The 17,584-nt window shown below is 49.5% G+C and overlaps 1 protein-coding gene across 1 annotated transcript in view; it reads left to right on the top strand.

The window, feature by feature from the left end:
* POMT2 (protein O-mannosyltransferase 2) overlaps positions 1–16,625 on the top strand; it is a 44,277-nt gene extending 27,652 nt beyond the window's left edge. The window contains exons 10-21 of the mRNA XM_044231241.1: positions 125–191; positions 2,914–2,983; positions 5,282–5,360; positions 6,500–6,651; positions 7,319–7,410; positions 8,454–8,530; positions 11,169–11,240; positions 11,545–11,604; positions 11,699–11,804; positions 12,898–13,038; positions 13,196–13,310; positions 14,127–16,625. Of these exons, the coding sequence (XP_044087176.1) occupies positions 125–191; positions 2,914–2,983; positions 5,282–5,360; positions 6,500–6,651; positions 7,319–7,410; positions 8,454–8,530; positions 11,169–11,240; positions 11,545–11,604; positions 11,699–11,804; positions 12,898–13,038; positions 13,196–13,310; positions 14,127–14,232 (1,137 nt within the window). The 3' untranslated portion in view covers positions 14,233–16,625. The remainder of the gene's footprint in view (positions 1–124; positions 192–2,913; positions 2,984–5,281; positions 5,361–6,499; positions 6,652–7,318; positions 7,411–8,453; positions 8,531–11,168; positions 11,241–11,544; positions 11,605–11,698; positions 11,805–12,897; positions 13,039–13,195; positions 13,311–14,126) is intronic.
* Positions 16,626–17,584: the final 959 nt, after the last annotated feature.

Genomic DNA, 17,584 nt, shown 5'->3' with positions numbered 1-17,584 from the left:
ATGGCCCCTCAGGTTGGTAGCTGGGGATTCTGAAAGAGGCTTAAGCAACGCTGGTTTGCTCTTGATTGTCCTGTGGCTACACCGATGTTGATGGTATTCTCTCTCCCACCTGCCCCCAACCCAGGTCACCACCTATTTGCACAAGGACTACAACAACCTGTGGATTATCAAGAAACACAACACAAATGCAGGTAATGTAGGAACTGATGTTTCTTGCATTACTGCTTACTCTGAGCCATTTTTAACATTTCTCATGCCTTCAAATGGTACGGAGATGGGCATTCCTGAGCTTTCCTTGGCAGTACCTTTACTGATCTCATTTATCCTTTCAACAGCTACTTATTGAGCATCTGCTATCTTCCAAGCACTGTTGTCAACATAGGAGGTAAGAAGTGAGCAAGACAGATAAGATCTCACTCTTAAGAGCTCTCATGCTGAAGCCAGAGAGCCCGGCCAAGGCTCAGACTTAGTCTAGACTGGTTACCTAGACATGCTGCTGGGGGCTAGTTGAGTAGACCCAGCTGAGGGCACATGGTGGCCACTCTCGTTTCTAATGAGAGCACACTAAGCCTTGCAGACCTCAGCATATGGTGCAGCTCAAGTTGTCTTGATTGGATAGAGTACTGCTGCCCTCTGGTCATCCCTGGACTGGACCAGTCAGTTGTAGATCTCAGAGCCTGTGGCTGGGCTTGTCTAGCCTGGTGCTTGGGTCCTCACTCCTTACCTGCTGGCCTGCCCCCTGGGTGGCCAGGGCAAAGCTGCTCTGAAGCACATTTAATGGGCTCTTGGGGCTTTATGACGTGGGCTATATCCAGATCTTTCTTTGGTCAGGGAGCTAGCTACCTGCCAGCTGTGCTTTCTGAATCTATAGCTGAGAAGAAAACAAAGGGCATCTTCTGCTCACCTCTGAGCCCCTGCTGATTGTGTCACAGGCTTTCTCTGTGACTCCTCAGTAAACTCCGCCTGGCTCTCCACCTTTCTGGAGTCAGTGGCTCCTGAGCTTTGGTGTGGCAGTAGGTGGCTGTTCACCTAAATTCACCCTTTTTGTTCCTTTCCTCACCTCATATTGCTGCAGTCTTGTGACAATATTGATTGTTTTCATCCAGGACAAACGTTAAAGTGGCCTATCGCAAGGAGGGGTTATGAGGCAAGACTGCTTTACGTCTAAAGTTATGTGGGCATCGACCAAATCTTGGAACATCTCTGATCTGTTATTCAATGTGGCTTCTAGCTTAAGGTGGTTGCATTTCCGCCAGGGAACTAAGGTGTGTGAAGGCAGAGAGCTGCAAGCACTTAGGGAAGTGGGAGCCATACAAATTAAGGTCTTTTTTTATGTATTTCTAGGAATTTATCCATTTCTTCTAGGTTGTCCAATTTGTTGGCATATAGCTTTTCATAATATTGTCTTATGATTGATTGTATTTCTATAGTGTTGGTTGTTCCTTCTCCTTCCTCATTTGTGATTTTATTTATTTAGGTCTTTGTGTTCTTTTTTTTTTTTTTTTTTTAATAAGTATTTTTTTTTTTTTAAAGATTTTATTTATTTATTTGAGAGAGAGACAGTGAGAAAGAGCATGAGCGAGGAGAAGGTCAGAGAGTGAAGCAGACTCCCCATGGAGCTGGGAGCCTGATGTGGGACTCGATCCTGGGACTCCAGGATCACGCCCTGAGCCGAAGGCAGTCGTCCAACCAACTGCGCCACCCAGGCGTCCCGAGGTCTTTGTGTTCTTGATGGCTAAAAATGCCCCTCCCGCCACATCCTTGTAAAATGAAACTTCCCTCCCATTGACTTACTTGATTTGTTGCCTTTGCTGATTAATCTTTTTCAGAGACCTTAGGGTCCATGTAGGAATGGGCATCCCTACACTTGAGTTTTCTTTTTATTTTTTTTTAAGATTTTATTTATTTGACAGAGAGAGATCACAAGTAGGCAGACAGGCAGGCAGAGAGAGAGAGAGAGGAGGAAGCAGGCTCTTTGCTGAGCAGAGAGCCCGATGCGGGACTCGATCCCAGGACCCTGAGATCATGACCTGAGCCGAAGGCAGCAGCTTAACCCACTGAGCCACCCAGGCGCCCTACACTTGAGTTTTCTAATTCTCTTAAAAACTAGTGATTTGTTCTGGCACATTTCTCTTTCCTGACCTTGAGTGTTAGTGTCTCACTGTTTGGGAAGAAGTTTGCAAGGATCTTTTTTGTGTTGCTGGTTACTACAACTACTCCTTTTCCATTGTCATTGTCTTGCTAGACCTGATCTGACTTGGTTTCTAGATGATGTGGTCCCTTTCTTTTGTCACCTCATCATTTTCTTTACCTCACGCTTAGCAAGTTTGTTGTCAGAGACAAGATAATAACAGACAAAATTTTCAGGGCTTAACATTGGACTCTGAGGAGAGCGAGGCATATGGTCATTTACATGGAATTAATTTTTGGAAGCCTATGTTTTTACTACTAAAAGGAAAATCTTATTATTTGACTTCCCAGCTTAAAAACCCTCCTATGGAGGCTTCGGGGCCTGTCAGACAAAGACCACATTTCCTAGCCTGGCTTGTCCCGTGTGGCCTTACTTGTTCACATCCTCATCGATTCCCACAGTCTTTCCCATTCCTCTCCCCAACACGCCCTTCCCACTCATAGGAAACCGTTCGCTATCGGTCAGATGTGTTTTATTCTTTCATACATCTGGCCCCACTTGTTGACCTGACAAAATTCTCCCCTCCTTAAAGAGCTTTTCAAGCATATCTCTGAGCCACCCTTCCTTGAGACAGTGATTGGCCCTTTCTCTTTGTCCTCCCAGCACTCTGTACCTCTAGGGTCTATGATATTATACTGTAATTCTCTACTTGCAGGCCCTCATTTCATACAAGCCTAATGAGTGAATGACTTCAGATATCAATGCTGGTTTCTTCTTGGCAGATCCCCTGGACCCTTCATTCCCAGTGGAGTTTGTAAGACATGGAGACATCATTCGGCTAGAACACAAAGAGTAAGTAAATTGGCTCTCTGGGATGAGTGAGTGGTATGGGCACCAAAGGTAAGGAGTTCTTCTAAGCTGGAAGGAAACAGAAGTCCGATTCGGATGAGGCTCTAGTAAATGGAACAAGGCTGCTGTGCTAGAATGGGAAAGCCATTTTATGAAAGCCCAGACTTCTTTTATGAAGTCTGGTGAAATAAGCAGGCCAATTTTGTCTGCCTGTTTTGGCTTTGGGAGCTTTGAACTTTGAAGATACCATTCAGTTTCCCTTTTTCCAGGGGAGGGAAAAAAGTATCTGAGTTACCCAATGCTTCTTCTCAAGTGGCTACCTTTAGGAAGATGTAGAAGTCTGTTTCTGAGAATATGGCAAACTGGTTTATTTAAGCAATGTTCTCACTGAAAATGACTAAAAATGCTGGAATAACATGAAAACGTCCTAAAGCATCAAAGAGCTGACAAGGCAATAGGGAGTTACCAGGACAAAATCTAAGTGGAAGTGGGGTGTGGAGATTCCAGAGAAATGAGTGGGATGCGGCAGCCATCTCTGCCTTGATCCTGCAATCTTGAGTTTTTGATCTTTGGTTTTGACTGCTGAGAGAGAGAGTTGTAAATTCAAAGCTGTAGGCTCACCCAAAGTGGTATGTATTAAGTGATCCTTCCCCCAAACTTGAAACCACAAAGGGCTAGAGCAGGGGGAGCAGGGGTTGAGGAGGGGCTATTTCTGGTTCCTGAAAAGTTGTATCTACCAATTGATCCTCACATGGATTTTTGGCCCAAATTAATTTCATCTGGATGGTCTGAAAATCTTTAGGCCATGAATTACAATGAATATAATCCTAGACTGGTAATATTTCCTAGGTGCCTGGCTAAAAGCAGATGTAAATCCTCTTTTGGGAAAGAGATTGCCCTCCATTCCCATAAATAGTTTTTCAGTGATGATGAATAGTACATAGTAAAAAATAACTAAGCACACAAGGAAATAGGGCACCATGTGCAGGAGCGAATAGGAATGATAGATAGCAGAGGCAGCTCTGCAAAATATTGTATAGTAGGATCATTCAGTATGGAGTATTTTAAAAATCAGGGATTATATATAGGGAAAAGCTATGCTGTGTGTGTGTGTGTGTGTGTGTGTGTGTATGTATACATATATATATATACACACACTGTATATATATAGAGAGAGAAAACCTTTTTCCTACTATGATTGTGAATATTTTTGTTTGTTTGTTTTGTTTTTGTTTTTTTATTTGACAGAGATCACAAGTAGGCAGAGAGGCAGGCAGAGAGAGTGGAGGAAGCAGGCTCCCCGCTGAGCACAGAGCCCAATGCGGGGCTCCATCCCAGGACTCTGGGATTATGACCTGAGCTGAAGGCAGAGGCTTTAATCCACTGAGCCCCCCAGGCACCCTTTACTTTTGCTTTTTTTTTTTTTAAAGATTTACTTTAAATCTTTACTTTAATTTTTTTTTTTAAAGATTTTATTTATTTATTTGACAGAGAGAGATCACAAGTAGGCAGAGAGCCAGGCAGAGAGAGAGAGGGAAGCAGGCTCCCTGCTGAGCAGAAAGCCCCATGCGGGGCTTGATCCCAGGACCTTGGGATCACGACCTGAGCTGAAGGCAGAGGCTTTAATGCACTGAGCCACCCAGGTGCCCCCGCCCTTTACTTTTTAGTTTTTATTATTTATTACTTACTTAGTTTCATTTTGTTTTATTAACAGAAAGTTATCATTTATTGTTGAGTTTTATTTTTAGAAATTTGGAAATTTCCAGAATTTTTTTAGTGAACACTTATTTCTTATTGTGGATAAAAGTAAGAAGTATTATAAAACGAACAAAGTAAATAAAGCCAAATTAATTCCTCCCTTCTCCTTCTGACCCCCACTTTGTAAAATTGGTTATGAGGGCAGAAAGAGTAAATGGGAGGAAGGAGGCTTACCTGGCTTAGGCATGAGTAGATTACAAATCTTAATTTCTTCTCCCCAAAGCTGCCTCATGAGTCAGGCAAGCTAAGTGCTTCAGAGCCACCAAATGTGGTAAGTCATCCCCCTACTGCAGAAGTTAACCCCTTTCTTGGCACAGGGTCCAGGGCTCCTACTGTCTGTCCCTCATGGTTTGGGCAATTCTCTGATTCTCTGGATGTTTCTTGTGAGTAAATAGGCAAGACATTACTGATTTTTTGGATTTCATAGCTCAGATTCTAATTTTTCTTGCACTAACAGATGACTCTGAATATCCCTAGTAAAAGAGGAGACCATACATTTCTCTTTTCCCCAGGATAATGGCGTTTCTCTCTCTTAACTTCTAGGACTTCTCGGAACCTGCACAGTCACTATCATGAGGCCCCCCTGACCCGGAAGCACTATCAGGTCACTGGCTATGGCATAGTAAGTGAGCAACTGGAGTGTGATCAGGCTGTAAAAAATTGTGGGGCCTGGTTTATGGCCATGAGACAGAACACATCCTCCCTGGAATTGTGGAATTTTCCTAAGGATGACAGGCTACACAGGGACTCTATTAACGTTTGGAACTTTTTGGCAAGGCTTGCTGTGGGAAAAGCAGCCCATGAGTCTGTTTGTCTCCATCTCTTCCCTCCCATAATAACCATGCCATTTTTCTGTTCTGACACTTAATAAATGTCACATATGAATACTGTTTGGGTCCCTTTTTAAATCACAGTGGACATAGAAGCCATGGACCACAAGATGATCCTAGGTAAATATATAAATATATATTTATGTATTTATTCTTTACCAGATCCCAGATCCTCATTGACTTCACTTTTAAGGATTACTTCCCTGTTCTGCAGGAGATGTTAACCACAGTGCTTTTAAATTTTTTACTAGCGTGGGGTGATGCAGTTAATAGAAAAAGAAGCTCAATGAGTACTTGGGGAGTGAATTGGAAACAAAAGCACTGGAGAGGGCAGCTAGACTTAGGACTATCTTACGTTCCCTTGCAGGGGCTTTAGTGCATCAGTAAAGATTCTGTGTTCCTTAAGGTGGCCTTCCCAACCCCGCTCCCGCTTGCTCACCCCATGCTACTGGGGCCACTAATTATCATTTTCTTGAGGGCATCTCCTGAGGAGAATTAGACACAAATGTCTTAATTTCCAGAATATCATCTGCAGGCCAAACCTTTCTGGCTTAGATGAGTGAGTGTCCAGATGGCCAAGTAATGGGTACAAATGGCCCAAATCTATTTCTGTTGGCTCAAGGTGCTGTCATGAGTTTGCTTTAAGAGCAAAGACATATGTTTAGAATTTAAATGTGAAGCACTGGAGTGTGGGCTGCAGGAGTCACACTACTTTTCTTAGTTGTGGTGGCGAGCACTGGGGGAATGTCCGTCACTTGGGGTGTTTCTCTGGCCCTCTCATTCCCCTTCCTGCCTCATCCACTGAGGCCTATTTTGTCTTTGACCGTTGTAACATGGTGGCATCGGAAGGGGGGCCATCTCTCTTTCCTGACATGTCTTCTCTAAAGTCATCTTAACTTTCTTTGTATTTTTCCCTTGATTGACATGGCAGAATGGGACAGGGGACTCAAATGATTTCTGGCGGATTGAGGTTGTAAACAGAAAATTTGGAAACCGGATCAAAGTGCTTAGAAGTCGCATTCGCCTCATCCATCTGGTCACAGGTTGTGTCCTAGGCTCCTCGGGAAAGGTCTTGCCCAAGTGGTGAGTCTCTGGGGTTTTGATGTCCCAACTGAGGCTCCTTCCCCTTTCACACTACAAGGAGTATACCAGAAACTTCTATTTCCCAATTGTCAATGTTCACCTCACGTTTTCTTATATTTTAGTGGTAGATGGAGGGAGAAAAGGCATCACGTGTGTTACAGAGCACAGAACTCCAGAGTTCCTTTGGTGTTTTATGTGTTCTGAGAGTTGAACAGAATAGTTGTTCATCTGTCTTGGACATTCTATGTGCTCTGGGCCTTTTTTTTTTTTTTATTTTATTTTTATTTTTAAGATTTTATTTATTTATTTGACAGAGACAGATCACAAGTAGGCAGAGAGGCAGGCAGAGAGAGAGAGGAGGAAGCAGGCTCCCTGCTGAGCAGAGAGCCCGATGCGGGACTCGATCCCAGGACCCTGAGATCATGACCTGAGGCGAAGGCAGTGGCTTAACCCACTGAGCCACCCAGGCGCCCAACTCTGGGCCTTTCTAAAGTGGGAATACTCTGGACTCCTCCTAGGACAGTCATGGAATATAACAGAGTGAGGTTGAAAAAAGTATGGCCACTGGGTTGAAAAGAGCAGGTTCTATAAATGTAAGAGATTTGACAGTGCGACTCTCTGGTGAGTGTCACGTCTTCTGAGAGACCTCTGTGACTGCTTTTCACAGGGGCTGGGAACAGTTGGAGGTTACCTGCACCCCATACCTAAAGGAAACCCTCAATTCTATCTGGAATGTGGAGGACCATATCAATCCCAAATGTGAGTGAGATTACTTCTTGGAAACATAAGTAACTCTTACCTTAGAAAAATCAATGTTCATAGATTCTGCTGCCACTGTATCTCATTGCTGTCATTTCCTGTCTTTTTTGAACCTAATCTTTTCATATGAGGTGTCTTGACAGGTAGCTCCTTTTTCTTCCCATCCATGTCAACTTCCCATCCTCCTTAAACTCCCCCTAAGTTGACCCGTGACCTCACTGTGGGCCAGAGCTAGTTTCCTTGTTCCATTTTCCCTGCTTCTTGTTGGATCTGATGCTTTTCCTTGCTGCCTGCAATGCGGGTCTACTTATCTTGTCTCCTTCTGGGCTTTTCTGTCCCCTGCACCTGGGTTCCTCCCACCCTCAAGGCTTAGAGCAGGCTGGTGCTTTCCAGTGATGCCCCTGTGGAGAGCCCCAGCCAGCCAACACTTTCACAGAAAGCAGTGGCCATAGCCCTTGAGCCCCCATATCTGTACTCCCAGCTCCAGTGTGATGTTTCTACAGTAATGTAATCTTCAGCTCAGTAGTCTTGGGATCCATCGTTTGTCCTCCTCAACCACCCCTCCTAAGCTTCTGCTTGATTTCCCCTCTCTGTGCTTCCTATTTCATTCTCCTTAGTACCTAATTTAGCCAACCAGCTAATTACTTTACTAATGAAAAAACTCTTTAGTGAGTATAGTGGGAAGCCTGGGGGCCCCTGGGACACATGGTGAATGAGGTGGACTTGGTCCCTCCTCACAGAACCGACCCAGCATTCGAGCCTGTACCGTCATGGAGGGTGATAGTGCCGAGAGCAATGGCCGCCCTGGGGATGGACCTTGTCGCATTTGTGTTTCTCCAAGTGCCTCACGAGGGCTTTGCACAAGCTGAAGGGATGATCAGGAATTGGGCCAAGCTTTCTTCTAGCTCCTCAACACTCTAACATACTCATTAGCCAGTGCGTCAGGAAAGCTACACTCGGGCTCCGGGAGCGGTGTTGGAACACAGACACTGTGAGAACGTGCTTGTAACCGAGGTTTTCTTCTCTGTCCTTTCCTTGTCTAGTGCCAAACATCAGCCTGGACGTGCTGCACCCCACTTTTCCTGAGATCTTGCTGGAGTCCCACATGGTGATGATCCGGGTACTGTGGGCCCCTCGCATTTGAAGGCTTCTCTGTGAGCTCCGACCATCCACAAATTTGCATCACAGATCAGGAGCCATGGTGTAGATCCACTGTCCCCTGATGGGGGACTTTGAAAGGGTCTTCGCTTCTGCTTTACTTGGTCTTTGAAGGCATTTCCCTTATCGCAGAATGATGACAGTGATGGTGATGACGGTGACGGCGACAGACTCCAGTGCACACTTACGTAGCTCTAAGCACAGTGCCGCACCAACTTCTTCAGCCGTCATCACAGTCGTATGGGCTGGTTGTCCCCACTTTACAGATGAGGGAATTGAGACACAGATTGGTCAAAGAACTTGTCCAGGGTCACAGAACTAAAAGGAAGAGTTGGACCAGGTTTCAGAGCCAGGCCGGCAGCTTGCAGAGTCCGCGCTGGTTACCGCCACCCCCGCTGCTTCTAAGTGATCCTCCAATCTGTTCCAACGGCAGAGCCCCCGAGAACCAGAGTGCTCTTGGTTGAAGGTCTTGAGACATTGATAGCTCCTTCCATCACAGGAAATTAGAATGACTTAGCATGAATACTGATCTGAGCGTGCTGTTGATCTGCAGCATAAAGTGTCCACCACGAGCCCACTCATGTTCCCAGACACGGGGAACTGTTGGGGCACGGTTGAGTCTACCGCAGGTTTCGTAACACTCGTTGGTACTCCCTGTCATGAGCGTGTGACAGCCGTCCTAGCCTGAAAGGTGTAAGAACAATTGAGAGAGGAGATGCTTAAGTTGAGGAAGTTCTACGCAGTAGCTCACTTCACCCCTGGGCAGCAGAGAAAGCCTGCTGCAGTGCTGATGTGTGGGGGACGCCTTTGCTCTGGTTTGTGGAAAGCCAGCGTCCCGCAGCAACGGTGTGTAGGAATCGCTGTATCTTGAGCCAGGTACATGGTGATCGCTGCACCCCTGGGGGCGCAGAGAGGTGTAGTGCTCATTGTTTGTCCCCTGCTGAGGTGCTGTCAAGTGGACTTTCCTGGAAGTGATTATGTAAGCAGTCCTCAGTAAATACAGTTGACTGACTTCACCAGATTTGATCAGAGAATTCAAATTTTGTCATTTCTGCACATGGGGAGGTGATGACTTGACATTAAGTGATCTCTGGGTCACTTCTTCTCTGACTTCCTGCTTGTAGCTGTCACTGTGGCCTGATGACATAGCTCTTTTGAATACGTGCCTGTCAGCCAAAATATCATTCTGTGTCAGGGTAGAATTTTAAGACGAAGTCTAAATAGTCTCATTTCTTCTTTCATTGTCTAAGAGGTAGAGCCAAAGAATAAAGGGGCACCGGGGAACTTTCTTATTCAACCAATATAGAGTCAGGGTGGGAGGGTGATCAAAATAGTTCAGATGAGAGAAACTGCACAGGAGAGGGCTTCTCTGCTTGCTAAGTGGAGGGTCTGAGTTCCATGCAGAGAAGGCTGCCTTACCTGCTGAGGTCAGCTGGGATGAGCCCACTCTAGATTTTAAGCATAGAGAAGGATGTATAAATGCTTAAGCCTGTAATGGTTGTAGACTTTTCCTTCCTTCCATTTCTTGGATTAGTAAAGGAACTGGATTTCCGAGGCTAACACAGTGAATAGATTTTCCGTGGCTGGTTAGAGCTCTGGCTGGAGTCCTTGAGTCTGGGACTGAACTGCAATGGTTCGAAGGAATGGATTTCCCTTAGCAGCTCCTCTGGGGCCCGGGATGATTCATTCTTCATTCTGAGTCCTTCTGTGGAGAAACCCTGACCTAACTCCTAACACCTCACTCCTGCTCTCAGGAAGTGGCTTCTCAGTCTGCTCTGATAACGAGGCTGGCACCGGGCCTGGTGCTTACTATCCAGGGTCCTGATCTTTTCCTTCTTGTTTTGGAAAAACCCTGATTGTGGCATGTAGAGACAGGCTGTTGGACAGTCGTGGCTGCTGAATTAAAGGTGCTGGATCTGGGTCCTTCAGGCTAAAGTGTTCACTCTGAATGGGGGTAGTATCACTCCCAGAGTAAAATGTATTCTCGGACGGCAAAAAACCGTTAACTTTCTAGTGTATGAAGCACAGGTAGTCATCCAGTATGTAAACACATTTATAGTATAGCTGTGGTATTAAAGTGTCATGGGAGGCATTTAGGAAAAAAATGTCTAAAAAGCCCCAGGAGGGGCAAGAATGAAAAAAAAAAAGTTGACAAACACTAGACTAAAGTAACTTTTTCCAAGTTCAGGAACTCATTGGACTGTCTGGTTTTGTATTTGAAATTGGCCTCCAGAGGAAACAAGTAAGCCAGCCTGATTTTGTGTTTCGCACTAGCCCTCTAGACACCTTCTGCTTGGTCCGGAAGATGGATATATGTTTTGTGCTCACAGGAAACAAGTCCTTTTTTCTCTCAAGTAGAGTGGGTCTGAATGGACTGTGTTTGGTGGCAGTGGAAGCTTGTGTGTTGGCAGAAGTAAGGCAGTCGTAAGCAGGTGAACAGTGACTGAGAAAGCACCAGATTCTTCCCCTGCAAGGGAGGGAGACAGGGGAGGTTTCTCTTGACAGTTGGTTATCTGTCAGAGATGCCCATTCCCCACATTTCTGTCAGCTCTCTAGATCTCTCTGCCTTGACCAACTTCTTTTCTGCCATTTTCCTGCAGGGGAACAATGGCCTCAAACCCAAGGACAATGAGTTCACATCCAAACCCTGGCACTGGCCTATCAACTATCAGGTAGGGCTTAAGGCTAGAGCTGCTCCCAGGAAATGGAGCCAAAAAAGAGACCATTGAGACTTGGTGAGGGTGGGGTGGACGACTGGGCAAGGCCTTACCTGGCATGAGGTGGCCGAAGACGGGGCTCTGTTTTCAGTCCTGATTCTGAGCTGGCCTTCCCAAAGAGCTCACATAGAATCGGCACTCCCTGAGCCTCCTGCCCAGGCTCGCTTCCTATGGAAGGTAGCTGGTCTTCCTTCCCGCCAGAACACATGTGGCAGGGTGCACCGGGTCCAGGATCAGCAGGGTGTCTTCCGCTCCGCAGGGCCTGCGCTTCTCAGGGATCAACGACACAGACTTCCGCGTGTATCTGCTCGGCAACCCGGTGAGTGCCCTGCACGCTCCCTGCGTGGGCCCTCAGCCTGGGTCCGCGGGGGCTGCGGCTCTTGTCTCACCCGCCCGTTCTCCTTCCCATGCAGGTGGTTTGGTGGCTGAATCTGTTGAGCATTGTCCTCTACGTCCTCTTGGGGAGCATCATTGCTATAGCCGTGCAGAGAGGGGCACACCTGCCTGCGGAGGTGGAAGGTCGGTCCCTGGGGTCTTCCTCCCCAGACCTAGCACCTGGCCGGAGCCTGCTCTGCCGACGGGCCATTCTGCCTTCACCACCCCACCGCTTCCCTTGTCCTTTGCTTTTTATTTTTATTTTTTTTAAAGATTTTATTTATTTATTTGACAGAGACAGATCACAAGTAGGCAGAGAGGCAGGCAGAGAGAGAGAGGAGGAAGCAGGCTCCCTGCTGAGCAGAGAGCCCTATGCGGGACTTGATCCCAGGACCCTGAGATCATGACCTGAGCCGAAGGCAGCGGCTTAACCCACTGAGTCACCCAGGTGCACGTCCTTTGCTTTTTAGAGCTCAGTCACCAAATACCCAGTACTGTGTTAAACACTCCATCCTCTCAGCAGCCCTGTAGAATAGAACATCCTTAACCCCATTTTATGGCTTAGGACGCAAAGGCACGAAGAGAAGGGACTTATCCCAGGACATATACTAGTTAAGTGTAGAGCTAAGGTTCAGGCCCAAGTGGTCTGACTTTAGAGCCCTCACTTCGAACCTCTATGCTCTGTATAGAGCTGCCCACCTTTTCTTCTCTGTTGCTCTCTGTTCCGTGGCCTTGTCCTCTAGTGGGGTAGGGACCACAGCCCCTGAGACTTTCCCACAGGCTCTTTTTACCCTATGCAGCTCCCGTGTGAACAGCCATGGCCCTAGACCCCCTCTGTCCCATCCACCCTCATCTCTGACTTCACCGCTGCCCTGTCCGCCACTGCAAAGATCCTTGCAGCAGCAGAGATGTGGGAGATGGCAGTGGGGTGGGGGCAGCTGTCTGTGGGCCATGCAGCATCTTGGCTTTGGAGGCTGGGCTGTCTCCCGCTGCTGTTTGGTGCATCTGCGTGGGTGCTGAGGCCTCTCCAAGCAGGCGGTGTGAGCGAGGCTCTCGAGGGCCAGCTGCTCCTCTGGTCCAGCTGCTGTGGGCTCGCTTAGCAGCTTGCTTAGCGCTCCAGATGAGGGAGGCACTGGCCTCGTCCAGTCCCCCTGCAAGGAAGGGGCAGAGCTGGACGAGAGCAGGGGTCTCTGCCTCCTCCCTGGCTGCTGACCAAGCTGTGCTGCTTGGGGTCCAGGGCTGTCCCAGGTCCTGCTGCAAGGAGGCGGTCAGCTCCTGCTCGGCTGGATGCTCCATTACTTCCCGTTCTTCCTGATGGGCCGGATCCTCTACTTCCACCACTACTTCCCAGCCATGCTCTTCTCCAGCATGTTGACAGGTCAGCACCGCCTACCTGGCCTTGGGGGAGGAGGGCCGGGGAGCGCACCGAGGGGGAGTCTCCCTGCTTCCTGACCTAGATGGCTGCTCTGTGCTGCTTCCCGGGAAGCCATCCTCTGACAGCCTGGGGCTAGGCCTGGCTCTCTTCTTTCTCCCAGGGATTCTGTGGGATACTGTCCTGCAGCTCTGTGCCTGGAGTCTGGCCTCCCCTTTCCTGGCCAGGGGCATGTATGCGGCAGGACTCCTGAGCCTGCTTCTGGGAACTGCCTACAGGTGAGTAGCCTTTACCCCTCGTATTGCTGCCCCCCTGTTCTCTGCCCCCACAACTCTGATGCCTCTGCCTTTGGTGCATTTTAGAGTCCTCCGGGGTGCTCTTAAAGCAGAGTGGTGCCAGGGCCCCATCTCTGGAGACTCTGATTCAATTGAGCCAGTGTTCAGGGCTCCCCAGGTGACCCCAATGTGGAGCCAGATAGGAGAAAGTTGGGGCTGTGTGTTCTTTCTTTTTGCCAGTGGGCCCCAGCTTTTGTACCATCCCAGCTGCCTTTCTTTAGTCGCCTCGGCTTCCCACCCAACAGCACCGGCGGGGGTGGGTGAGGCAGAGGGTGAGGGAAAGGTGTGGGGCGTAGCTCAGAATAACTGCCAGGAGGGTGTTGCTTGGCCTCCCTGCCCCAGCTCTGGGCCAATCTCAGATCCCCTGTGAGAGTCACTGGCCTTAAGGGGCCTGGGAGGCAGCGTTAAAGTGTAAACAGGAAATGGTGGGCCCGTGATCTGAGGGCACATGCACGTTTTAACAAGTACTCTGAGCCAAACAGCCATGGCCAGACCCGACCAGACCCCGGGACTGGTCTCTCCCCTGGGCCTCCTGGAAGGAGCCCTTTCCTTCTTTGTCATTAAGCCAGCATCTGCTAAGCCCTCGGACTATGGTGTGCCTACATGCTGAACTCAGACATGGTGATGAGGAGTAGGTCCTGTAGGTGGAGAAGAGCTGATAAGCTCCGGCAGGGGCGGCTGAATTCAAAGATCCGTGGGGCCCTTGCCTCTCCCGGGACACTGGGGACCAATGGCCTCGCTCTGGATTCTCTCTCACAGCTTCTACCTCTTCCACCCTCTGGCTTACGGGATGGTCGGTCCCCTAGCCCAGGACCCCCGAAGTCCCATGGCAGGACTAAGATGGCTTGAATCATGGGACTTCTGAGGCTACTGCTACTCCAGCCTGAGTCCAGGAACTTTCTGGGGACAGCCAGCTGTGCAGCCAGTCCCTAGACCTTCCCAGCTGTGGGCAAAGCTGCTCGAGGGGCCCGAGGAATTCTGCTGCCTGCCAGGATCCAGCTCCGGGAGCATACCTGGAATTTAACCCAACTCTAGGGAGAGCCGCAATGCTGCAGAGACCCCGCTGCTGGGAATGGCTGAGCACCAGAGGCCATCTCTCAGGCCCGTTTCCCCGAGTATGCAACATAAGGAAGGATGAGTGTGTGAGAGCGTGGGGGTGAGTGTGTGGGAGTGGGCGGGTTCATTTGTCCATATACCTGTGGAATATACAGACCGTGACTGTGGACAGCTGAGTGTCATAAACTGTAAGAAATAGTCCAGGGCTATAATAGTATTTTCTGGTATTTCTTTCACACTGGATTTAGTTTGAAAAAAAGAGCCACCCCAAATTCTCTGACCTCCAAGAAGGCTGAGCTCACTGGGCCCACTTGGGGATATCACCAAGGACAGACAGATGGGGCTGTCAAAGCCGAGCTGCCTTCTCCCCACAAACAGAACTGAGCGCCCCTGAGCTGGAGGGCCGGCCTCCCAGCTGCTTCCCGGGGGGAACTGCCAGCAAGTCCCTGGGGCGGCAGGTGCCTGCACTTCCTGCCTGCAGTGTGCACAGAGGACTGGGCTCTGGGTGACTGGTGGGAGGAACGGCGTCCTATCCTTGGCTGCTCTGTGTTCCCAGGCCCTGTGTGCCAGAGGTGGTTCCTGCTGTCCGTCCTTCTCCCTCCGCATCCAGCCTGGCTATGAGGTGGTGCAGATGCGTTCTCCCCATGGTGGGGAGAACCTCTGGGGCCCCTTAGCAGCCAAGGCTGGTGGGCAGCAGGGCAGGGATCTGTGGTGCCATGCTGGGGTCCCAGTGGGCTGCCACAGCCCATCAGGGTTGCTGCTCCTGTCACTCATGAGATGTTCCCCACGTCTCTAGTCTTCCCTGCTGTGCTGGATACATTTCATTTCCCTCTCTCTGTCACCGTTTCACCGATCTCTTTCTCCCAAAGACCCAGAGCACCTAGAAATGCAGCAAAGCTTCTACTTTCTACCACTTAAAAGCCCAAGCAAGAAGCTCAGAGCTGTTCCTTTCACTTCCTCCCCAAATGCACGAGATTAAGAAAGCCCTTGGGTCAGAACCGCACCAGGCCCAGGCCCAGGCTTCAGCCACCTCCCCCCCGCCGGTGCGTGACAGAATATTTTGTCTCCCAGAGGACTGTGATGCTTCCTGGTTTAATGATGAGGCTCTGCCACACTTCATCCTCCCTCCACTGTACCCCCACCGATTCTGACAGGGTCAGAGCTCTTTAGAGCATCTTCCGGAGGCGGTTGCCACGGAGACTGGAAATTGGGCCCAGGGACAGGCTGTGCTACCTACTGGGCATGGGGAAGGACGCTTCTGGCCATCCTTAGCCGTTCTGACTGGCCATCATTAATGTTAATAGAGGAAATGCAGCAATGTCAAAAGCAAGGCAGGTTTGTTAATTAGATCTGGGATGCGATGACCTCCCTCTCCCAGGGCTGCAGCCCTTTTGACTTCCCCTAGCAGGAAGTGCTGCCTGTGTGCTGAGTCTGGGCTGTGGCCTTAATTGTGTTTCTGGAAGGGGGAGGAGAGCAGGGATGAAGAACCTCTGCTCACCCCTTCCGCCCATCGCCCATCGCCCCACTGTCTCTCCTCCCCTGGGTGGAGCTGGTGTCTCCTGAGCTGGGCGGGGCAGCCATCTGGGTGGGCTCTCCTGGAGGGAGAAAGTGGGAGTCTGTCCTTGCCCCTCAGCCAAGAACTGTGGCCCCACGACAACTGGGAGGGGACCGAGGTCCCCTTGTACCTTCTTATTTCCTACTAGGAGCTGGTTGGAAGGGAGGAACTCCGAGGAACCAGAGAGGCAGCCACTCTGAGTGAGGGCGGGGAAGGAGAAAGCTTCCTGCCCATGGCTCCCTCCTAGTTTGACCACACTGGGGACAAGGGGCTCCTCTGTCTTCTCTACTGCTTTCCAAGGATGAGAGAAGAATTGTTGGCTTACTCCCTCCTCCTCCTCTTAGCCCAGACTGGCAGGCGTTCTCTGTGGACAAGGCCGTCTGGGCTGGTGCAGCTACCGTGCTCAGGTTCGGTTGGTGGCAGACACTGGGGACGGGCCATCAAGGTGGGGCTCCGAATGTGGGCTCTGGGGCCCAGGAATTCATGGAAATGTGACGTGCCCTACAGACTTGCTGGTGGGGGAAGAAGATGTTTGTTAGCACAAACTCCAGCCAGCTTTTTGAGCCACAATTTTATATATTTTTTAAAAAGTTTCCACGGATAATCAGAAGCCATTTACTTTTGTAATAAATAGCTCTTATTTTGAATGCCATGGTGTTCTTCTTGTCCTTAATTGAATCTGACTTTCCTTCGGGTTCCCAGAGAGAAGACAGGAATGTTTTGAGTTCAGGAACCATTCCGCCGTGTCTGTGTCCGAGGCCCTGGCTGGGCAGGTGAGCCTCGTTACCCCAGGGGACATTTGGGCCCTCCCACCTACAAGGTTGCTTGAGTAATGTTGGTTGTTTTTTTAATTTATTTTAACTTATTCCAAAATAAGTAGGAAACTGGACCTTACTTTTTCTCTTATAACTGGCCATGTAGTAGGCAAGCAGCGCGAGAGAGTAATAGCTGTCCGTTCCTGAGGCAGCTGTGTGGCCCAGCATTGCAGCAGCTTCCATTGTGCTCACCACAGGCCCCATCCCGCTAGGGCTCTTCTGTGTGAGGAGTGACGCTAAGGGTCCAAAAGATGTGAGATGTGTTGGCAGTAGATGGGGGCGGAGAGGAGTAGCCTCTCTGGGAAGTGGGGGCGGCCTGACTCCCCCGCCCTCTGGGGACCAGAGTGGCTGGAGGGGGTGGGGAGGGGCTCATGCAGATCTTCAGAGCATGGAAAACACCAAGTCTGGGTGGGTTAGAAAAGGACCAAACACGTCTTGGCTGGCACAGCTTACTTTCCCAAGCCCGATGGCTCTGTGTCACCGGATCCTCGTGAAGGCACAGCGAGGTCAGTGCTGGCTGATTAATCTCTCAGTGCTGAGAGGTTGTTATCTGCCTGAACATCTGCCTGAATTCCATGCTCAGTCAACAGCGGGGCCAGGACTGAGCACCAAGTCAGCCTTTTCTGTTGCTCCAGCTTCGTCCTGGGGCTAGAAGCCCCTTCCCAGAACAACCTGGAAAGCCTAGATCCCTTGGGGAGAAGGCCTGGACGCAGCTCAGCGTCCAGATTTAGCATGTTCCTTTGTACATGCTGCTTAGTGCATCCACAGCTGACCCGGGGGCCGGTGTTGGC

Source organism: Neovison vison, chromosome 13, assembly GCF_020171115.1.
Source record: "Neovison vison isolate M4711 chromosome 13, ASM_NN_V1, whole genome shotgun sequence".
Classification (NCBI taxonomy): domain Eukaryota; kingdom Metazoa; phylum Chordata; class Mammalia; order Carnivora; family Mustelidae; genus Neogale; species Neogale vison.
The sequence above is the reverse complement of the archived record's forward strand: the minus strand, read 5'-3'. Positions and strand labels throughout refer to the sequence as shown.